This window comes from Musa acuminata, chromosome BXJ1-5 (assembly GCF_036884655.1).
Source record: "Musa acuminata AAA Group cultivar baxijiao chromosome BXJ1-5, Cavendish_Baxijiao_AAA, whole genome shotgun sequence".
In the NCBI taxonomy this organism is placed as follows: domain Eukaryota; kingdom Viridiplantae; phylum Streptophyta; class Magnoliopsida; order Zingiberales; family Musaceae; genus Musa; species Musa acuminata.
In genome coordinates this window covers 41338898-41362308 of record NC_088331.1, presented here as the reverse complement: position 1 = coordinate 41362308, position 23411 = coordinate 41338898, and the positions used below count along the sequence as shown (strand labels likewise).

At 36.4% G+C, this 23411-nt stretch overlaps 3 protein-coding genes across 6 annotated transcripts; 2 read left to right on the top strand and 1 right to left on the bottom strand.

The window, feature by feature from the left end:
- Positions 1 to 659: 659 nt before the first annotated feature.
- LOC135674330 (RPM1 interacting protein 13-like) lies at positions 660 to 8605 on the bottom strand. Of its 4 annotated transcripts, none has more exons than XM_065184082.1 (4): positions 8077 to 8605; positions 7499 to 7979; positions 2165 to 2251; positions 660 to 2000 (listed from the first exon to the last, which is right to left on the bottom strand). In XM_065184082.1, exons 2-4 carry the CDS (start codon positions 7862 to 7864, stop codon positions 918 to 920), a joined length of 1536 nt encoding a protein of 511 aa, XP_065040154.1. In that variant the 5' UTR covers positions 7865 to 7979; positions 8077 to 8605; the 3' UTR covers positions 660 to 917. The 4 variants fall into 4 exon arrangements, with proteins under 4 accessions (XP_065040154.1, XP_065040152.1, XP_065040151.1 ...); XM_065184080.1 differs by having other exon boundaries at positions 7499 to 8002; positions 8110 to 8605; XM_065184079.1 differs by having other exon boundaries at positions 8110 to 8605.
- A 3046-nt stretch (positions 8606 to 11651) lies between these two features.
- LOC135674329 (pentatricopeptide repeat-containing protein At3g24000, mitochondrial-like) lies at positions 11652 to 14185 on the top strand. Its single transcript, XM_065184078.1, has one exon. The coding sequence runs from the start codon at positions 11781 to 11783 to the stop codon at positions 13458 to 13460; it is 1680 nt and encodes a 559-aa protein (XP_065040150.1). The 5' UTR covers positions 11652 to 11780; the 3' UTR covers positions 13461 to 14185.
- A 1384-nt stretch (positions 14186 to 15569) lies between these two features.
- On the top strand, positions 15570 to 22008 carry LOC135674328 (uncharacterized). Its single transcript, XM_065184077.1, has 8 exons — positions 15570 to 15860; positions 16607 to 17052; positions 17140 to 17212; positions 17359 to 17439; positions 17545 to 17608; positions 20064 to 20151; positions 20244 to 20328; positions 21692 to 22008. Exons 1-8 carry the CDS (start codon positions 15747 to 15749, stop codon positions 21728 to 21730), a joined length of 990 nt encoding a protein of 329 aa, XP_065040149.1. The 5' UTR covers positions 15570 to 15746; the 3' UTR covers positions 21731 to 22008.
- Positions 22009 to 23411: the final 1403 nt, after the last annotated feature.

Genomic DNA, 23411 nt, shown 5'->3' with positions numbered 1-23411 from the left:
GAGATAATCCAATGTAATAATAATGAATATACAAATCTCAATCTTTTACCCAAAACCCTAGCAACAATCACAAGAGAATAACTGGGATACAAGAATCACGTCACTGTAGACAATATCTAAATTATCCTTAATTCTCCTCAAGTAATCACTGTAAGAATCTACTATAGATCTGATCTAACATGAGATGAAAGCACTACTAGATGATTAAGAACAGTTTTACTACGTTGTCCTTGTCTTCTTCCTTTTTTTTCTCTTATTTTTCTGTCTTGTTCTTTTCCTTTTCTTTATAATCACGTGACTGCAGCCTTCTCCCTCGCTACTATCCCCTTTTCAGCCTATTTTTACAACCATCATACCCCCTAATATAAATTATGATTAGATTAAAAGAAAGTGAATTGTGGACCGATAAAACCCACCTTAAGCTGAATGTGACCTGTTAACCCAACATACCATAGAATGGAGTTAATAAGAGCTTCAGGATTTTAGACTTTGTTGGCATGTATATAATATTACCAGGAGGTTATCAACTTAAAGAGAGTAGTGCCTTTGTTTGATGTATGCATCTGATAAAGTTGACTGAGAGGTCCATGCCAGTGTCAGAAATTAAATGACAATTTCAACCTTTAAATAATGGAGACTTGTGTATCATCGCTACTAGATGATTGGGGAATTATTTCTTAGCAATTGATAAGATTAAAAGCAAATCATCCCTGTTAAACATACAGAGGAGATGATTGCTCCAATAAAAGACCAAATACATGGGCAGAACAATATACTGGTGGAGTGGGTCAAACACACAGAGTTAAGCTAGGCGTGAATCAAACACTACCCATGCTCGCATTGCTCCATGAGACTCCAAGACCATATACCAGACCCTCTTCTGAAGTCTGGTTTGTTACTGGAAATACAATCATATCTCAATTCTCTATGGATGCTAAAAGACTATCCAGCCAATTCTCCCCAGCGGCTGTATTGCTTACAAGGTCAGGATCTTCTCCCTCCACATGTTCTGGAATTTGAGACATTGTATTGCTAGACAGACTAGAGCCATGATCTAATGGACTAAGGTTAGTAGTCATTGCAGCAGCAGAGTGAACATCTACATTTGCATTGATTTCAGAAAATGACTCATCACATGGTTGTGATGAAGAAGGAAGCATAGGTGCCTGTTGGTTGTCCATGATGCAAGAGTCGCTACAGTTCGAAACTCCAAGTTCAGATGCCACACTAGCCAATATATCCTGCCAACTCTTCTGGCTAAAATCTGCTGCTGTCAACGTAGGGCATACAGAACACTGCAGTTTTGCTGGTTGAAATTGAGATGGTGCAGTAGTTTGCATCTGACCTACTGAGACAACTGATGTTTTTATCAACAGGTCCTGAGATCTCTGTTGTCCTTCTGGAGGGCAAGGAATCTGTAATGTCACTGTTGCATGAGTAGATTTTTGTGGCACAGCCCTGGTAACATGATTATTACTGGAAATAGTGTTGTCAGAATGGTCATTCATGCTAGCAAATCCAGCTTGTGCCATCCCAGACCTTCTAAATCTTGAACGAGAATTCATAAGTTGGGTGGTCAATGCACCAGAATGCTGACCCTCTTTCTGTACATGTTGTACCCTACTAACAAATTGGTAGAATTTGGTTTGCTGCTGGAGAGGTCTCTGTCTATAAGAGAGAGCGGAAGGTCGATATTGGTTTCTCTGGTGGATTGCATCTGGGTTTGAGATAGTGGCTGAGCAAGGCTGGAGTAAATTTGGTCTGAGAGGAACTGGATTGAAATGATGTAGTCGTAATGAATCTTGAGGTGGTGGGATATTTAAAGAAGAGTTATATGATGTGAATTTCTGAGGCGGCACAGTCAACATGTTCTTCTGTTTGAAGGACTGTCTCATTGATTTCCACCTTCCCTTATCAGTAGAATGGCAATGGTCGGTACCTAAATCACCATTGCCCCAGTAATCGCAGGGGGCTGGAGAGTCACAGACATAACAATGGCACTGCAATAAGTAGGCATCAAACTATTTACACACATGAAAGCATGATAGAATAAAATACCAAATAAAAAATCTTTAAAGTTTCAGAAAGCATGGGTAGCAAAATTGCAGCAAATCATAATCAGGAGAAATGAATACTAGTCTTGAGTGGAAAGGGCAAGACTCACCAGGTCACAATACTTTTGATGTGGTGAGGTGCTAAAAGGGAAATTAGCACATAGATGTCGTGAATGTGGGTAATCCCGGCATGCCAACTGCAAAAATATAAAATATGGTTAAAGAATTATTAGATGCTGCTATAAGGAAAAGATGCAGCTGTTGCAAAAAGTCATAAACATAAGCATGTCTCTTTTTAAGGTCAAACAGTAAAGAAGCTGCAGATTCCGACATTAGCATTTAGACAATATAAGCATTAAAAACCTATTTCCATTTTCCAATATGCAAATAGAAACTTGAACTAACAAGTTTAAACCCTCAAATAATATGGATGATTAAAATTGGCTAAAAACATGCATAGATAGTAAAAATTGATCATGCATCTGCCACAAAAAAGCAAGAAACATTTATAATAGGTGAATAATCATTTATCTAGAAAGATAACTGTTTGCTGACATCATTTTATGACAAGTTATCCCCTTCTTTTATTTAACAAGTGATCCCACTTTAACCTTGACAAAATAAACATTATATGCCTGTTCTAGGAACAAATATGAAACTTCTCTTTCCTTTTATTTTAGTTATCATACAATCAAATGTGGTATCCATGGACATTTTATCTTCTCCAATTTTATTGTTTCTGACATTACTGTAAAGGAATGTAAAGAAACCCTTGATGAACAAGCAAATTGTGACCACAAAAAACTTCAAAATTTAGGAATCAACAGAAAAAAGCTAATCATATAGCACAAGATCTCCTGTTTCAGATACATAACCAATAATGTGGTTCATCAATGGACCAATAAACTTCTTCATGCGCCTCCTAAATTTGAAGAAAAGTGAAAATCTTGTTTTCTAGGGAAAGAGTACTTATATAAATGAAAATTATCACTTTTATGGAAGTCCCAAATTGTTATGCATTTCGCTCATAAGTGTAAATTCAAATTAAACAGACTGGTTTGAAAAGCCAAGGAATTTTCCCATCAATGCACTGCCATAAAGCTCAACTCAAATTTGAAATGCTCCAGAAATAGATCCAAGAACATTAATTGTACATAGATATTACATAGTACCATGAAACTATTTAAAATGGTAATAATAATAAAGCTGAAAGCATACAGTTATAATAATATTTCTCCACTAAATAAGATTGCTAGATTCATACAATGGACTGTGTCGTACAGATCAGTGTTATTAAAAGAGCACCTAGGGGTGCTAATGCATAAGGCTCGCTGAAGCTCAAATTTTGGCCTCACCAACTGAGGCATGTCTTGGGTACACACCTCATGAGCTTTTCCAAAAAAAACCTGTTGCCCACAAGGCATGCCTTTATAATGTTGTACTACCTTCATTACTTGCTATGGTGTCAATGTAATAAAAGGAGCAAAACTTGGGCTCCTTTTAGCAAGACAAAATGGCCAACATATAGAGAAGGATTTTCCTTTGTTGAAATGCAAAGAAAAACCAGACAGTTGGGTTTCGACATATCATTTCATGGTCCTGATTATCCCAATTATATCTTTCTTCAGTTGTTAATTCCCTACTCTATTGTTAATGTTTTCAACTTCATCTTCACCACCAATGGTGTTGCATTTGACAATTGACCTAACAATCTTTAATCATTGAGCAAATGTGCCAGAACATATTTTTCATTGTTTAGAAACAATTAGATCTAAGTACCGAATATGTTATTTGCATAACTATCCATCATGGATATTTGTGTTGTGTGCTTTGCTTCAACAAGATTTGTGCCTCATCTCGCACCTAGGCTCCAAGAGACCTTAGCTCTTCAATATGCTACAAGCCATTTACTTTGATACAAAAACAAAATATTAAGTGAAGCTGATATCCAATGTACACTGCTACAAGTCTTATGCTCAAATCTAGGAGTAGAGTGGAATTCAAAAGAGGATCTGAAACTATTTCTTCTCATATAGTGAGGTCTGATGTGATCTACTTATCGCCCACCCCACAAGTGGCAGAAAATACAAAATGCAGATGACTGAAATACAGAGACATTGGACAAGGGAAAATGGATCATGCCAGCATTATAGAACAGATCAAAGCTGAAGCAGCAAAGAAATGGAGATAGCTGGAGGATTGTAGCAAATCATTTTCCCTACTCAATAGGTTGCAGTTTACACGTACACACACATATAAAATGTACATTCATCAAATTAGATGTTTTTTGAATGTTGTTGACTGTATATGCAATTACTGTGTTATTTGATTCCTGAAGGTATTCATAGTAAATATAGTAATGACACTTTATGTTCATCAGTCATCACAATTTTATTGACTCAATTATGTAACTGCAAAGAGACAAGTTTATCTTACTAGAAAGCACTAGATAAGTTTTTGACATGAAGTATCTTTTTTACAATCAATATTAATATTTGACATTATTATCTTCCAATCAACATAAGTAAGAAATATTAATATATTTTTTCTCTCAAATTATCTCTCTTTTGCCCAAAATTTCATCATCACATATCATTATTGCCTCTATATGAATGACCATGGAAGCAAAACATATTTAAAAGTTAAATCTTAAAGAAACTAGGGAAGCTGTGGTCTAACTTTAGGTGAGCTGACAGCATTCTCAGAATTGCAACTAAGGAGCATGGTTATTGAAGTCCTTTAAAATGATAAAAGAATATAGTTTTGCAGATATTATTCCAATCAATGGAATCTGACCATGGATTTGTTATCATGGGGGTGTAATAGGTGGCATTTAAAGTTAGAAGACAAAAGTAAAAAATTGCCACCAAAGTGTGTTGACGACAATGAGTTAAGGACAACTATATAAATGTCAGCACAGGTTGGTGAGCTACATATTAAGGTTTGTATTGCTTGACCCTGACAAGAATTAAAAGAATAAACTTGGAGAATTCAATGGTCAACAAACTATATTAACTTGTTGGTAATCAAGGTTGAACTGAATAATCAGAATCTGAATCCACATAAGAAATCAATATAGATGGAAAAATTTACACCAATGGGACTTGGATACCAAGGCTTCCTGCTATTAGTATAATCATAAGAGGGATGAACTGAAAAAAAAAAAAGAAGTTCCATAGTTGCAAAGGAAATCAAAGTTTTTTTCCCAAGATTACTCATTACCAGTTTTGCAGTTCTTCCCATGTCAAAGGTATTATTAGTTCTCATTCCCTATAAGACTAAAAGCTTGTTTTTAAATGAACAAAATCCTCCTCCTAAAAAGCACTAATAAGTTTATCTTTACATGAAGTTCATATATAATTTAGGAAAAAATAGATAGTTTTAAGAAATAAATGGCTAGATAGAGATAGAATATATTGACTGGAAACTACTATGTGGTTCTTCTTTACCAGTAAGGAACTCGTCCCTAGATTGCACAAAGGTGGATCATGTTTCTAAGACCTTTCATAAAAGGTAAATAAGGATGAAGTTGGATAACAGATTCATACTAGTATATTATATGTGGTGTTGCCGTGGTCAACATCCATATACTTTTAAAGAACATTAATCATACTAACTAAATGAACTAGAAATCAATGTTGACAGTACCACAGCACTTTTATTGAAAAGTATTTACAGAAAAATGTACCAAATCATGTGAAAAAAAAAATCATTCTGTAGACAATAGCACTGATTCTTTTAAGAAAGATGTCCTAGACTCGAGGCAAAACAACTCTCAGACTAAGATAAATAAACAAAAATTGGACTTTGTTTGTGTCTCATTGCAACAATAAGAAAATATGTCGCATGTTTCTTACGCAATAAGATTCCTTTAGAATCCTTCAATTAAAATTTCATGCCACCATGATAAATCTGAAAAAAGATAATTTAGTAGATCATGCCCATGCTATTATTTGTCATAAAGAATTACATGCACGATAACCATTGCTAAAATAAAAACTGAAATGAAATAACAATTAATTAGGTCTACATAGAAGTGATCAATTGGTACTGGTTAATTCATCAATTAAGTACTATAAATCTAATGAGATCTAAACTATTGTAATGCTCTTGGTCACAGTGGATCAAACATCATCAGAATCTGAAATTTTTAATCATCTGTTCATGGTGACTGATCAATGAATCAAGTAAATTAGGGAACATATTAATCATGGAATCTTAATAGCAAACAAGCAGAAAAGACAAGTTTCATATTCATTAATCTTTAGTCTCTTCCTTAATTATATGGCTGTCATTCAAAATTTTGCTTAGTCTGGGTTCAAATCTGATCGTGTGTATTTGCACATGCAAAATGCAAGTAATAAATATGTTCAAAAGAGTTATCTCAGCTTACTAGATCCAAGGTTAAGCTCAATCAAAAATATTTTAGGTGGAAACAATTGATACTAGCTCTCTGTGAACACATATCAACAGCTAATAGAATGGTGTTTAGATGATTAATGTCCAGTTTGCCAGTTCTAATGCTAAGCTAAAAGTATAGAGTTTCAATAAACTGTTGCATGCCCCAAAGCCATATCAACAGGGCATAGAGCATCCAAAATTCTCCGTATATAGCTAGAGACTGACAGTGGAATCATATCATGGTAACGCAAGACAAGGTAAAACGTAATATTTGTAAACACCAACGTTAAAGGGCACAAACTGCACTATGCACATGAACAAAGATGTAATTCAGCAGAAAACATGAGGCACACATAAGTAACATGGATATCATGAAAAACAAAAAAAATTAAAGAAAACCAAATTAAAAAAACTTGTACATAACTAGGACATTTTGCTGAACAGCTCCAATATCTACGAAGTTCAACTCAACAGGGATCTATTTTGAATGCTTAACACATGTTTAGTTCTTATAAACAAGTCTATAAACTCTTTGAGAGTAACAAGTGAATAATGTTTTCAAGCTCCACATGTTTCATATGTGTGCCTTCCAATGGACATCCTGATCATATCTGCATCAAACATCGCAGTCATGATGTATAACGTACAAAATACTCTCTAGTAACTAAAAAGAGGCAAAACAAGGGTTGAATAATAAAACTCTTCTAGATTTCCAAGGACAGTTTTCTTTACATTTCAATATCAGATTAATGCAATGCAAAAAGGACCTAGGGTACATATCTCTTATTGAAAGCCAAAATTTAGCCCTCGGTGAGACTAAGCTGGACGTAAAAGGCTTTAATTCTCAGATCAAATACACAAAGTACTAGTGCTAGGCCACATGGAGAATTCACAGTACAATGAAACTCTCCGCGTCCATGTAATTAGAAGGCAAGGCACGAATAATAGGAATAAAGCAAACACCACTACTTTGAGTAGATCACAGAGAAAGAAACATCATTATGTTTATAAGAAGAAGAGAAGGAAACAGAGTGATTCCCCACCTGCCCCTTCTCGGCGACCACTAGAAGGTCATCCTCCTCCTCTCCACCACTATCCTTATCGTGCACGACTGCAACCGGCTTATCCGGGCCAGAATCCAGCACCAAGCAGTCGTCACCGCCGCCGTCCGAGCCACCGCACGTCCCCGGAACATACGAATCAGAATTCGGCTTCCGCCTCTTCGCCACGGGGACCGAGAACTCATCCACGAACACCACGTCGTCCGATTCCTCCACCTGCCGTTCGTCCACGCGATCGTGCAACTTGTCGACCCAGTCAAAGGAGGAGCTGACCAACCTGTCCGGGCCGGAATACTCCTCGTCGGAGCTTATATCGACAAGGACGTGCTCCGGTCCCGTGAGTTCCATCGCTTCGACGACTCAGATTAACAAGAGGATTTCCCAGGAACTGCTCGATTCCACCGACAATTTGGTGCATCGGCTACGACTTGGGGATTAATGCGGCGATCGTCAACTAAACCTACTTTTCTCGACCAAAAAATCCATCTTAGATTAAAGAAAACACACATCAGAAAGGAAAAAAACGAGTAAAAAAATTCTTGGTTCAGAAGATTACGAACCAAAGGAGTAAAGGAGAGATTTGAGAGACTAACCCTTCAATTTTCGCATACCACTCTTGGAGACGAGAAGTAGGCAACAGAAGACGGGTTAAAGAGCACCAGCGTGAGCATAAGAGGAGAGAGATTGTGGGGGGGGCGCTTTCGAGGTTAGGGACGTCGAAGGTCACGTTCAATTTTCTTTTGTGATAGTACATAACGGTGTAGAGAACGCGGCGAAGGTCTCTTATCAGCCCGGCGATTGGACTCCTACTGGGCTCTGTTATTTGGTCAATGCAGAGGACCGACTGCAAACTATGCCCACCTCCTAAAGCAAGTCGGATTCAGGCCTTAATCCTTTTCCATCTGTCTACCGCTGCCCGTTGTCGCCTCCCTGCTCACTAAAAGAAGGCGACGGTAAACCCCAGAGGACCGACTGCAAACTATGCCCACCTCCTAAATCAAGTCGGATTCGGGCCTTAATCCTTTCCATCTGTCTACCGCTTTCCGATGTCGCCTCCCTGCTCACTAAATGAAGGCGACGGTAAACCCCAGAGGACCGACTGCAAACTATCCCCACCTCCTAAATCAAGTCGGATTCGGGCAGGTAGCAGCAAGAGCAGGCGTAACTGGTGGAGAAATTAAATTGTTCTTGCAACACCTTCTCCTGATGGGATGAACTCCCTCAAATCCGACGGCTGAGATTGCTTCTCTGGAGAGTATGGGCAAGAATTCCCTCTAATCATAACGAACTACCATTTCGCCTACCTGCCCAGTTATTGGAGGCGACAGTAACCCCTTCTGGGACCCACTTGGGGCCAACGTCATACAATATCAGCATGCAAGTAGCAACACGAGTAGCCGTAGCGGGTGTCGAAAATATTAAGCTTAAATTTAAATTGTTCCGGCAACAAATTCTCATGATGGGATGAACTGTCTCTAATCTGACGGTTGATATTACTCTTCAGGAGACGAGAAGCATGAACTCCCTAAACTGGATCAAAGAATTACCCATGAAGCGTACCTGCTAGCTTATTGACAGGAAACCTCAGCAGGACCCACTCGAGGCCATCGCGTCGCGTTATCAACAGGCAAGTGGGAAGAAATATTACTCAAATTTAAATTGTTCAAAAAAATAATAATAATAACACCTCATGGCGGGACGAACTCCCTCTAATCCGACGGCTGAGATTGCTCCACAGGACAAGATGCCCATCTCGACGTTGCTTCTAGGTGAAGGAATAACATGTTGGAAGATTGACGGTTTAAATTCCTAAGATGGCATATGACCGAGATTAAGTATATCGAGATAAAATAAAAAAATCACATGACAACTATATGCGCATTTGAGAACCTTTTAATAATATATTAATTATAACCATCTAAGTAATGGAAGGTATGGTAAACCAAATATTTTTGGTCTAGTCAACGTGATGATGTGGTGTAGGGCACCGGTGACATGGCGCTCAACCACATGTCAAGCTTCCATTAGATGTATACATCAAAAATTATTCTTATTATTTATTTTATATTAGTTTGTAGAGAAATCAAAATTAATTTTATATTAATTTTATCATTTTTACATAGTTTTTGACCCAAGTGATTTTAATATCATCTTAAATAGAGTAAAAAAAACAAGAATTCAACCTTTTAAATATAAAATTAGTAAAATAAATATTTTAGTAGGTTAAAACGATAAAAACGATTATTTTGTTTTCTAAATCATTTTCAAGTTTTCCTTCAAATTTGAGATGTTTTTATTCTATTGCTATTTTATTTAAAATATACCAATAGTATTATTGCATCATGTTTTATTTTATATTCAATAATTTGATTTGATTTTTTGTATTTTTATAATTATTTTAAGATAAATTATATTTTTTTAAATATTTTATTACTACAAATTGATATATTAACAAAAAAAATTATATTTTTTATTCTGAATCTTTCTAACATTTTGGTTGATTAAATCGATTCAAATTGATGCAGTTGAAAGTGTTGATCTAATTGAATGAGTCCCGAAAGAAAGATAAACAAGTAAAAGGAGAAAAGGATAATTGAGGATATTTTTGTCCTTACAAATTAAATCGGTTCGATTTAAACTGTTGATCTGATCGAACCATAAAAGCGAAATGAGGAAAAGGACAAAAAGAAAGTGGTAGAGGAGATTTTTGTCCAATTATAAGTGAGAGAAAACCGTGCATTCCACGGAAAAAAAAAGGTATAGCTCCAAAATTCCATAATAATCAAATAAGAATTTTAAACATTATAAATAGAAACATAATTATAATATTACAAAACTATTTTTCATGAATTAAATATCAATAACTAGTATTTTTAAATTTAAAATTTTAATAAATTACGAATAATTAAGCTAAAATCATGTGAACAAATTTCAGGTCAGAGAAAATACATCCTGAATTATTTAGAATAGATATATAATCAATAAGATTAAAAACTATTTTTCATGAATTAAAAATTTTATCCAAGTCAATAATTTCAAAGTAATACCTAAAAGTACTTGGAAATTTGTGAATAAACAAATAAAAATTTAAACTTCAGAATAGTTCATTCTAAGCAGAAATATAATTAAAAATATTTAAAACACATTTTCGTGATTAAAAGTATTATTCAAGTCAATAATTTTAAATTAATAAATATAATCACTCAAAAATTTCGGAATAAGTCAATAAAATTTTGGACATAAGAATAGTTTATTCAAATAGAAACATAATCAAGAAGGCTTCAAAATATATCTTTATGAATTAAAATTTATATAAGATCAATAACTACATATAAAAATTCTCATAATAATTGCAAATACACGAAAATCACAGAGTTGCCATTCTAATTATGCTGAACTCTTTATTTAAAATAAAAATATAAACTATTTCTATATCAATTAATTCAGATAAAAGTACTGTAATACATAAAAATTTCAGATAAAAAAATTTGAAATAGTTAGAAGATAGAGAGATCAAAATATAATTAAATAATAATTAAATTAAATTTTATTATAATAATTAATCTAAATTTTATGCATTAAATATAAATATCATAATAAATAATTTCAAAAATATAGAATAATTTATAAAAATTATAAGTCAGATTATGCAAACCTTTAACTGTAAAAATATGAATTTATATATAATAACATATTAAGATTCAGAGAACCTATCATTTTGATGATTGTCTTGCACCTCTTCACTTAAACAATAGCCTTGTTCCATTATGATAAATAGTGAAGATTTTGTCAGCTCAACAAGTTTAGGATTCTGGTAATATAATTTTAAAAATAATTTTTAATCAATCAAATATTATCTATTTATTAATTTAAAAGAGTTTATTTAGGCTTAAAACTCTTTTTTGGATCATCCTTCACCAAATTTAATCATAAAAATTGAATATTTACTTATGATGGAATATTTCGTAATTCCTAATTATTTTTATATTTAAATTTTTAGAGACTATATTCTTCCCTCCTAAAAAGAAATATGATCTTAAATTTAATATTACCAGAATATTTCTGATATTATTTAAAACAGAGACACCGTTAAAAAAAACACACACACACACACGCACTCTTTTCCAGCGAACAGAAATCCTAATTTTAAGGGACGATTGAAGTCACACTCAAGCTCCGACCCATCGTCGTCTCAAGAATCCTTTATTGTACGTGGGAAACGAACATCTCCGGGGGATCGGTTCGCCTTCTTCGTTTCTCAGTAATGCCGGCGGCCTCCTTCCCGCCGGCAATGGACCCAGCCCGCCTCCATGCACGACTCATCAAGGCCTCCTCCACCGACCGCGCCCTCCACAACAACCTCATCACCCTCTACTCCCTCTCACCTTCCACACTTCCCTCCGCCCTCCGCCTCTTCCGCTGCCTCCCCTTCACCCCCACCGCGGCCTCCTGGACCGCCATCATCTCCGCCCATTCCAACGACCCCGCCGCTGCCCTACGCCTCCTCGTCTCCATGCTCCGCCGCCCCAAGATCCCCTCACAGGCCACCCTTTCCGCCCTCCTCAAGACCCTCTCCTCCTCCCTCCCATCGTTTCTCTTCTCCGGCCTGCAGATCCACGCCCTCGCCCACAAGATCGCCCTCCCTCGCCTCCCCTTCGCTGGCTCTGCACTAGTCCACTTCTACTGCAAAGCCCGCCGTCCGCGGGATGCCCTCAATGCGTTCGAAGAAATTTCTGATCAAGATGAGGTTTGTTACGGTGCGTTGGTCGTTGGTCTGGCGCAGAACCATTGTGCGGCCGATGCCTTAAGTGTCTTTGCCACAATGAGGTCAGACTCTGCTGTTTCGTCGACAATGTATAGTGTATCTGGCGCCTTACGTGCAGCGGCTCACTCGGCCGCTCTAGAGCAGTCAAGGATCATACATGCTCATGCAGTTGTTGCTGGACTGGAGACCAATTTGGTGGTCAGTACCGCCCTGGTTGATGCTTATGGGAAATCGGGTATCGCCTCTGATGCTAGGAAGGTGTTCGAGGGAATGGTAACTGATGCTAATCTAATCATGTGGAATGCAATGCTAGGGGGATATGCACAACAGGGCGACTCCGAAAGGGCAACCCAGTTGTTCAATGAGATGTTGAGACAAGACTTTCGGCCTGATGAATACACCTTCCTTGCACTGCTCACTGCGTGTAGCAATGCTGGGTTGGCTGATGAGTCCGAGAGATGGATCGAATTGATGACCTCTCGATATGGGGTTGTGCCAGGACTTGAACATTACACATGCTTGGTTGGTGTGATGGCTCGTGTGGGGCGTCTGGCGGATGCAGAGCGCCTTGCCTTGACAATGCCGTGTGAGCCTGATGCAGCAGTCTGGCGGACGCTGCTTTCTGGTTCTGTAGTCCATCATGCAGTGGATATGGCCACGGTTGCTGGCCGGCGGCTCTTAGAACTTGACCACAGGGATGACTCAGCCTATGTCATGCTGGCTAATATATATTCGTCAACAGGGAAAAAGGATGAGACAGCCAAAGTTTGGACAGAGATGAGGGATCATGGAGTAAAGAAGGAAGGTGGCAGGAGTTGGGTTGAAGTGAGGGGCGAGGTGCATGTGTTCATCGCAGGGGATAGGAAGCACGAAAGGATGGCAGAGATACATGCCAAGCTGATGGAATTGATGGAGGAAGTCGGCAAACTGGGTTACAAAGAGACGGATGAGGACCTTTGGTACCACAGTGAGAGACTAGCAGTGGCATTTGGAGTAGTGAGTGGATCAGTGCCAAAGGGAAAGTCACTGAGAGTGGTAAAGAATTTGAGGATATGTGGTGACTGCCATGAATTTTTCAAGTATGTGAGTAGGGTGATTGGTAGGGAGATTGTGGTGAGAGATGTCAACAGATACCATATGTTTCAGGAAGGATGTTGCACGTGCAAGGACTATTGGTGAGTTTGAACTTGGTGGCCTCACTAAAAGAGTGTAGATGATGGTGGTGATTAACACCACAACATCACCACCACTATAAGCTTAGTGCTCTCTGTTGTTGAGGTGGACTTTAGGAACACAACGGAACAAGCAAAGGAATCATATATATTCATCATACTACTAGTTATTTTGTTGACTCCATAGAAGAGTCTGTCGCTCAAAATAAGCTCCATTGATATTTCTGTACGTGATTTTGAATGCCTTGGACAAGATGACTCTAATGATAATTCTCTGAGACACTGGAATGGGGATAGTTTTTAGAGACGGAAGGTAGTGTAATAGCCTCAAAATATATGCTAAGACTCTGAGACTGTGACTATGAGAGCATCTGCCAAACTTGCTACAAACGCAATCCCGAGACTCATTCAAGAGCCAGACTGTTTTCAACTGGTTGACAGCATCAATTCCTCGAGACCTTTGCATTCTTATTTGGGTGTTCCAAGTGCAGGCATCTCCAGCATATAATTCTTCATGCCGAAGTTGAGGCTGTCAAGGAAGGACCTTAATGTACCTGCCTGGTATGATGATAGCCAAGGGAATCTTGAGGGTCCTTCTCGTTTTGCCTTATGTGTAGATGCTTTTAGAATTTTTCTCGGAAAAGAAAAAGGAATTATTTGGAATGAGATGCTGTACTTCAGAATATTACTTTTATTTTATTTAACTCATCAATCGCTGTTTCGTTTCGTTCACTCAATCTGTTTTTTATACTCAAAATGAAAGATAAAAGGTAATTTTGTTAATTTTTATGAAAAAGCAAAAAATAATAAATACATCAAAATTTATGGACATTAGTAACTTTTTCATTTGGTAATGTCGGGTTGTAAATAATGATAACAAAATCTCAAAAATGTAATATTGAAGCAAACCATTTTCATATTTATCTTTTTAAATATAAATTTAGCATATGCATTCCTATAGAACATTTTTGGATAGATGTTATACACGTAAGGGGTACTAGAATCGTTTGTTTCAATTCTGTCAAATTTAAAATTGAAATTATATCAAATGATTCTGATTCATGGTTTCGGTTTGGGAATTGATAATTTTGATTCCAAACCAGATATATAGGTAGATGGTGATAATGCGTGCATAGTTCAACATGAGAACAGCCTCTCATCTTCTCTTACCCCTTCCTTGAGGGTAACCCCCACTCGAGGCGGAGGAAAGACATGCATGATCTGGACAAGTAGGAATTTGAAGGAGAAGGGGGAGGATAGTGGTTCGTGGTTGTGACTCATGAGAGACAATGATGATCATTAAAGGTGATAGCTTGGAAGGGGCAAGAGAAGATGAGAGGAGGGAAGGAAAGGGATTACCTTCTGCTTGTGGGGAGGAGAAGGGGAAGGGGAGTGTGGCGGTTGATGGCTAGGACTTGTAAGAAGTGATGATGTCTGAGAGATGCGAGAATTTGGAAGAAGCAATGGAAGATGAGAGGAGGGAAGGAAAACAATGGCCTGCCACTCGAGGTAGAGCAACGGCATGATCTAGACAAGTAAGGAGAAAGAGGAAGCAGAGAGTGGTAGTCCTCACGAGAGAGAGAGGTGAGGACTTAGAAGAGCCTAAAAGGCAACAAAAGATGAGAAGAGGGAAAAGAAGCCATGGAGCATTCTTTGGGTTATATATATATATATATATATATATATATATATATATATATATATATATATATATATATATATTCTCCCTGTTTGGCTTCGAATTGAAATTGAACCGGAACCATCGATTTTGGTTCCGGTTCGAAGTTATAGAAATCAGAACCAAATAATTAGAAGCTGGTTTAGGTTCGATTCGGGAACTATTGACTAGAGGTTTAGTTTTAATTTTTAATCGGTTTGATTTGTATTCAAATCGATCCTAACTACTTCGAGGGGTCTATTATTTATTATAAATTTTATAAGGACAGGTACCCTATTTCAGAATTTGTAAATACCATATGTGGATGATTCTTCATTTTTAGAATTTGGTCTATTTCCGTGTTGCTTCGGGGGTATTATTGGAAACACGACATGGCGACCGAGTGCCGTGCTGTTTCTTCGGTCCCCTCACTATTTTGGTCGCTATTCCCCGGTCCGGTTTTTGTGGTTCTCCCTCCCTTTTTTATGTTCTCCTTTCCATATATGCCACAAACCGGTCGAAGGCGTCGCCGGAAGCCATCTTCTCGCTCGCCACCGCGTATCAGCGGGTGGTCCGAGATTTAGGGTCAGGGTTGGGGCTTCGATCGCCGGATCCCTCGCCCACGCTGCCGGGGCGATGCCGTTGTGGAAGGACAAGGTGGCGGGGAAGCTGTCCCGGCTCCTCGCCGAAACCCCCTCGGCCCCTTCCCCTCGGCCCGTGGATTCCGCCGTCGCTCCGCCGGAGCCGCAGGTGATTCTGCTTGATCCCTCCTGTCTTTATTCTTGCTTTCTCGTTACCGTTAGTGGTTGGATCTGCTCTTGGTTCGTGTTGTTTAAGATTCTGATGGCACATTGCATTGTTTTCGTTGTATCATTTTGGACATCTACTAATTGGTATGTCTTCCTACCAGACCGTTTCCTTTATCTGTTCTGTGAACCTAATGTTATGCTAAATGGTCGGTTTTTCCTTGTTTGATGGGATGAATGTTGTATCTTGGAAGCCTGAGAAGGGTGATCGTCCTTAAGAGAGATGATTTCCTACCCAGTTTTCCGAACTCACGTGGATCTGAGCCCTTTTTTAAACTACTAGGTGATTGTTCGTCAAGATAATCAATGACATTGCAATCCGAGACACTGGATATTATATCTCGAAATGTAATGGGAGACAATTGACATGAGAAATATTTCACACCAATGGCTTGGCAATACGTGGATCCCAAATTATTCGAATCACGACTCTCAGCTAGGCTGAGACATGAAAAATCTAGGCTCATGCAAGAAATCACTAATACTTTAGCCCTTTTTCCAAGGTTCAGAGTACGTTTGTATCCTTATCAGTTGTGTAATTACAAAACTAATAATTTAGAAGATGCATTTTTTCAATAATTTTATAATAATTTATTGAATATGGGATATCCATTTTGATGCAATTGCATGCTGCTTTATCGTATTGTCCAAATGCATGGTATGTTTAGCTTATATATTTTTTTCTTGCAGGAAATTGGTTCACAAGAATTTGTTTCTCCAAAGAGATCTTCTTTCTTTTCACGCGTTTTATCTCTTCTGAACCCAGCAAGTTGTGGTATCGATGCAAGTGAGCGAAAATCACCTACTAATTCATATGGTGGCAGTTCGTCATCACGGAGAAGACGGAAATTAAAATTTTTTGCACAGAAAGATAGATCACCTAATTTTCTTGAGGAAAGTGTACCACGAAGTGAGAGTGATGCAGTATCTGAGGGTTCAAAGAGAAACATGGACCATTTCTCTGACAATCCCAATGGCTCTCACATACTTGACAAAGCTTCTACATCACATGACTCTGCTGAATATCTTTGTTATCTCACAGACAAGTCTGTATTCATGTCTGCCATCCTTTTTGAGTTTTTTGGGTCATGTTTGCCTAATATTGTGAAGGGGTGCCAATGGATTCTTTTGTATAGGTAAGATGTTGCAAAGTCTATTGTTTGCAAGTCTCTGTTACTCTCATTGATTCTGATATATGTTTGCTTTTTCCATATGAAGGGCAGCACATGGAAACATGGAATATCACTTCACACGCTTCTTCGTAACAGTATTAACCTTCCAGGTCCATGTCTTTTGGTAAGTTTATATTTGTCTGCTAGTTTCTTCTGGTTGCCAATCACTTTGATTGAGAAAACTACTAACATCTTCATGAGGTATTTCAACCATTTATCTGTTTCACCCTGGGGAATGTTTCTCGTGAAATTGATTTTCTTACTTGCTAGATTGTTGGAGATATGCAAGGTGCTGTATTTGGTGGCTTTTTTGATGGCCCTTTAAAGCCTGCACCTAAAATGAAGTACCAAGTAATGCTCCACAAACTTGTCACAATGAAACACATCTTCTTGTAAAATCTTTTTATGTTGCTTTTGTAATTTCTCAAGTTTGATTATCATCATACACTTGGGCAGGGCACAACTCAAACCTTTGTGTTCACTACAATTTATGGGGAACCAAGGCTTTTCAGAGCAACTGGTAATTGTTTCACTCATGTACATATTTTAAATATGCACAAGTATTTATATTTTCCAAGCTCTTTTTGGGACCATAAGGAACTTTTTGGTGTTATAATTGATGATGTTTTTCTGATTTATTAGCAACTAGGAGATATCCTTTTGAAAATACCAATATTATATGTCTGGAATGGTATATAGATCATTGATAATCCTGTTTAGTCTTGCTTAACCACTTCCAGGACAATATTGACTATTGACATTACAGAAAATAATTCTGTACCTTCCCATCCTGTTGTTTTTTCTGTTGACTAATGCCTGACATTTTCCAGTTTGATTCACTTGAAATGCTCTCAAAAATTAGATTCTACCATTGTCAAAGTTGGTGATATTTTTGGATCAAATAGTTAGCTGGTAATGGATCTACACACATTTTTTCATTACTACTTGTTAAAGATGGTAATGCCATCTAAGCACTGACAAAGTAGACCATCATCATGGTTTCTTTGTTAAAAAGAAATTTGGTTGTCACAACCAAGATTGTGTCAGTGAGTTAGTGGTTTATATTTTTCTTGTTTGGACAGCGGGCCAGCAACTTTTTGTCCACTTTGTAGTCAAGCTAACAAAGTTGAGATTGTTCAATTTATGAGGTCCCCAGTTGTAATTTATTGATGTCAATGTCTCTGCATGGATGGTCTTACAGTCAATAGGGGCCAATAACATGTATGAAAGTTTTAGGACACTGTTTTCTTAGGAAAATTTGTAAGAATCAATTTAAGCCTCTGAGGTTTTAAAAACTGGATCAAGCAGATAGCGATGAGCATAATTATCATTTGAAGTTCATAAAGCTCACTCAACATCGACCAGCATATTTGATATAGTTTACCCAGTAGCTTCATGGGAATCTTGGGTACAAGTTTTTGGATGCATTAAAAGTTAGTGCTTTTTGGCTTCTTGTTATGTTGGTGTTTGCTTAGAAATTAGTGCATTACAGATTGGCTTTAACTGGTTTAGAAGTCATCATGAAGAAATTTATATATAGTGTAAGATGTATTTTAAATCAAAAGGACTTTTTTCACCATTTTTTATGCTACTTAAAAAAATGACCTATTTAATTTTTGAATTATTACATCCATTGCTGGGTTAAGAAATACTATTACTTCCTCACAGAAGCACGTCAATGAAGAATACTTTTTTTTGCTACCTTATACAATTCTGTGCCTATCTGGAATCTTTGTCCCATTAAAGTGCTTTAATTTGACCTGCCTTTAACTCAGTAGTCACATATACTGAAGTTTATCCAGTGTGTTATCTGGGTCATGGTTCACCATTGTAATGTATATCCTGAAAGAAGGATAGAAGAAATTTGTCCCATGCATAGTTCGAAAGAGAGTCAAAAAAATATAAAATATAGAATTCTATCTATGATTCGATTTAATTTCATATTGCTGTCATTCTCAATATTCCTTTCTACCATCTGTGGTTTCTTATTTTTATTTTCATTTTTTTCATCTCTTGGTATGATATATTTCAGTTTGTGTTTGTACTTTCCATTCACTGCGGACCAAACATGATCCTTTATGTAGTCTAATTTGGGGTTATATATTTATTTTTAACAATACCTTAATTTATTGTGCATAGCAATTGCCCAAGTTTTGATGGCAACAGTTTTCATACACAGATCATACATATTTAAAGGTCTTTATCACATTTAGTATATCTCCTAGTTTATGAAGTGTTCTCTTGTACTTACTAGTACTACTCAAGGTTTGCAATTTCCACTATTGGTATGTCAAGACTCGGACTGGTATCATATGGACCACTATCGTATTGGTCTACTTTTATGTACCAAGTTTTGAAAAAAACTTAAAAAGACTGAAAAACAAAAAAAAGAAACTATCTGGTGCAGGGCCAGTTTAGGTGGTATCGACCTATACGGACCTATGGGATACATCTTTGGTAGGAGCATACCACCCAGTTTGCTTGGTAATGTCTAGGTAACCTATCAGACCTGTAAATATTGTCCATACCAAATCATACCGAATGGTGCTGCGGACATTGCTCATACTAGTATATGTACTAGCTTCTTGTGTACCAGATTATTTAGATTCAAAGGTTTCTATCATATTTGTAATATCTGCTTTTCTCTAATATAGTAAATATTAAATATTTCTGTGGTCTATGACTATAAAGATAAGGATTATTTTTCTTTTTGAAATTAAATTATCTAAAAACAATTGACATCAATATAGTTGAGGATGCCAATATAAAGTTGCTCCTTTACAACCTAATTGCTAGTGTTTGAGTTACAAACCCCACATATCTGCATGCAAGAGTAAGATTAACCATCCTTTTAGTAATAGTATAATGTAATAACATTGAAATGGAGTATGCATATTTTGATGAAGATAAAATGAAGCAAATGTATTAAGCATTGTTAATTGTATACAACAATAATATTGGGACATTGCTTGTAGGTGCAAATAGATACTACTACTTGTGCTTGAATGATGTACTGGCATTTGGTGGGGGTGGAAGCTTTGCATTGTCCCTTGACGAAGATTTGTAAGTAATGTGCTTTTAGCTTGTCTTTATGAAAAATTTTAAATTGAGCAGACTGTTGGAGTCAATTTTGGCTTTCCTTTTTGTTTGAGAAGGTTACATGGAATTAGTGGCCCATGTGAAACATTTGGAAACTTATGCTTGGCTCATAGTCCAGAATTCGAATTGAAGAATGTTGAGGTAATATTTAATAACGTATCTATGATATCTTTTGATGCCTTCAAACATCCAAAGAAGTTCCTACTATGCATGTATGTTGTTTCTGGTTTTTGATTGTATATTATATCTAAAGTTCAAATTTATGGCATTTTGGGAAGATGACATAGTTAAATATGTTATTTCTTCAAGGCTTTGCATGAAAATAGTGAAATTGTCTGCTTTTGATGAACGCAGTGTTTGGTTGAACATGATTGTTTAGACACTAGAACAGCTCTACATTTGTAAATGTGCAATGCTCCAATTGTGGATAACAGAAGAATTATTAAATTCCTGGTGCAAGGAAGCTGAAGTGAAGAAGTGAAAACAATAGCAGGGGGAAGATTGGGGATATAGACAACAACCGAGAGGGAGAGAGAGAGCGAGATGTTATAGTAGGCAAGGGCGTAACAAGCAGTCAATGCACATGTCCATTATGCTGATTAAAATATCTTTTATTGCTGCCAGTTAACATTGATTTATTTCACTAGTGGATACAAAATTTAACTTGTCACATGAATTTAGAGCTCAAACCTATCTTATTGGTCCCTTACACCTAAAATTACTTTTTCCTAATTGAATACATTAATCTTTTCTCATTTCTGCATATTTATTGGGTTTGCTGTCGATTTTTTTTGTTTGCCATGGAAATCCCTTTCAGGTTAACTGAAGTTTTAATTACTAGCATTAGCTTTTTGCCCTGAGGTTGTTGGATCTTCTTTTATTGTTTGCATTATAATATTATCCTTCTCTTTTATCACCAATAAAAAATCGTGTACAACGATATGAAGATAAAATCAGCCCCCGTATCTTTGAATTAATATTCTTCCATTTCTATCCATGTGACTAGCCCCCGTGATTTGTTCATACTTGGAGTTGTGTATTAATGTTATTTTAATAACCAGAAGTATCAAAAAATTTGAAAACTATTAGACTGATTAGGCATGCACATTTCACTATCACAAGAAGACAAAATGATGATTTTGCACCCAAGGGGAGAAGAAAACTTGGATCCTTTTAGTTAATGGATGGTGAATCTTAATGGATATGAATTGTCTACAAGAAGATTGGAAAAAAGTGTTTAGTGTGAAACCTCCTACATGAAGCAGGCTGCTGTAGTAACCAAAAATCACTAAACACTTAGTGAGAGGTGACCTGACATGCATGTAGGAATATGTGACTCAACCCTGTCATTTCAGTTGTCTTAATTTTTCCTTTATATTCAACTCTTTAATGGAAATTTTAATGTCAAGTACTCAGTCATTACTTAAAAGTTGTTTGAAGCTTCAATTTATCTATTGTTATATGTTTTTCTGTATCTGAGCCTGTTGTCATTACAATAATGCAGTTGTGGGGTTTCGCTCATTCATCTCAATATCTCACCTAAGTGGCGTCAAAGATGCTAATTTTCTGTTAATTATTTATTTAATTTCTTCTATTGAGAAGAAATACATTATTGAATTAATACCTCTGTTCTACATGATATGGTGTGCGTCTCCCAAACTGTTTCCTGTGACATGAAGTTTGTACTTTTTGCTCCATTATTTTGTTGGATCCGAAATGACATGTATCGAGTGTCTTTGTACAATGATTTTTCGGACCGAGTATCCAACCCTGAAATGTATGATATTTTCTCTTTTTTAAATATGACATTGAAGTGCACTAGCCCTGTTCTTGGTTTTGGAATCGGTAATTTCAGTTTGGAAACCGGTGATTTCTAATTTTTTACAGTCAAGAATCAAACCAAATCGAACTAGACCGTTCGATTTGCACGGAATGACAATTAGAATCGACAATCCATGTTGGTGATTCTGATTTCGATTTGAACCATCAATTTTTATATTTTTAATTAAAAATAATTTAGAGTATAAAAATATAATACTTTTTTAAGATTTAAAAATTGGATGTATGATGAGTGTAATGTTTTAGAAAAAGTTGATTTAAAAAAAAAGTAAAATTATAAAATCTTTATTTATTTTTGGTGTCAAATGTTTTAATTATCCTTTTGGTTGATATGTCAAATAAGCTTAGTTGTCATGCTTGTTTGAGTTTCAGTTTTATTGGAAGGTTTACTTCACTAACTTCCAAATGCATCCCCCACACTAATTTGTTTGATATTTTTATATTAAAAGTACATAATATTTTTTTATACTCAAAAGATTTATTAAGCAATTCATAGGTAGAATTTTATTGGGTAGGAACATCCATACAAAATCTTTTTAGACCTTTTACTATTTAATTTACAAAATCTAACCCACAATTTCACTACTTGTGGATGACCTCACAAGAATGAAATTGCTTACTTAATTGGAGAAAAAAAAAGTTTCAAGAGATCGTAAATCTTCTTGTACATGTAAATTTAAAACATAACGAAAACACCTAATATGAAAAATAAAATAAAATAAAAAGTCAGTTGAGACACTTCTTGTAATTTATTTGCATATGCATGATCAAAACCAATTGAAAACATTTTAAACACCAAACAGTAATTTTCTAACATAATTTTTATCATTCTATAAATGTTATCCACATATGTTGTTCATAAAAAAACCCTTAAGGCAATTTTTTTTACATGGCCCAATCACTATCAGTTCAATGACAAGTAATACTCATATACAAGTGCATTTGCCGGTGATTATTTCAAATATCAATAAAATAAAAACACGACCATCAAAAGCTTGAGATAACTTTTGTCAAAAAATTTTAAATAATATGTACAGCGTGAGTAAAATAGTTCGAGGAACATGTTGGGCACTGAGATTTAAAATGTTTTGATAATAATTAATAAAATTAAATTTTTTATCAAAACTAAAAGATAAATGTAATTCATGTCATATCAGCTAGAAAACCCGAAGGCAGCACCTCGACTAAGCTAACATGCTCTTGAGTCGTGCATCTTGGTTGAAAAACCCGAGACCTATCCCTTGGCCAAGCTAACCCACTCCTAAGCCATACACCTCGATAAGAAGACCCGAGGGTTGCATCTTGACTAAGCTAATATGCTCCCCAGTCATGCACCTTGCCTAAAAGAATCAAGGGTTGTACTTCGACTGAGCTAATATCCTCTC

Excerpts from the sequence above, each read along its gene's own strand:
- LOC135674330 (XM_065184082.1), bottom strand. The coding sequence starts at position 7,864 with ATGGAACTCACGGGACCGGAGCACGTCCTTGTCGATATAAGCTCCGAC. Across the intron at positions 2,252-7,498 it reads TGGTCGCCGAGAAGGGGCAG|TTGGCATGCCGGGATTACCC; the intron begins GTGGGGAATCAC and ends ATATTTTTGCAG. Across the intron at positions 2,001-2,164 it reads ATCAAAAGTATTGTGACCTG|TGCCATTGTTATGTCTGTGA; the intron begins GTGAGTCTTGCC and ends TACTTATTGCAG.
- LOC135674329 (XM_065184078.1), top strand. The coding sequence starts at position 11,781 with ATGCCGGCGGCCTCCTTCCCGCCGGCAATGGACCCAGCCCGCCTCCAT.
- LOC135674328 (XM_065184077.1), top strand. The coding sequence starts at position 15,747 with ATGCCGTTGTGGAAGGACAAGGTGGCGGGGAAGCTGTCCCGGCTCCTC. Across the intron at positions 17,440-17,544 it reads CACCTAAAATGAAGTACCAA|GGCACAACTCAAACCTTTGT; the intron begins GTAATGCTCCAC and ends ACACTTGGGCAG. Across the intron at positions 17,609-20,063 it reads AAGGCTTTTCAGAGCAACTG|GTGCAAATAGATACTACTAC; the intron begins GTAATTGTTTCA and ends CATTGCTTGTAG.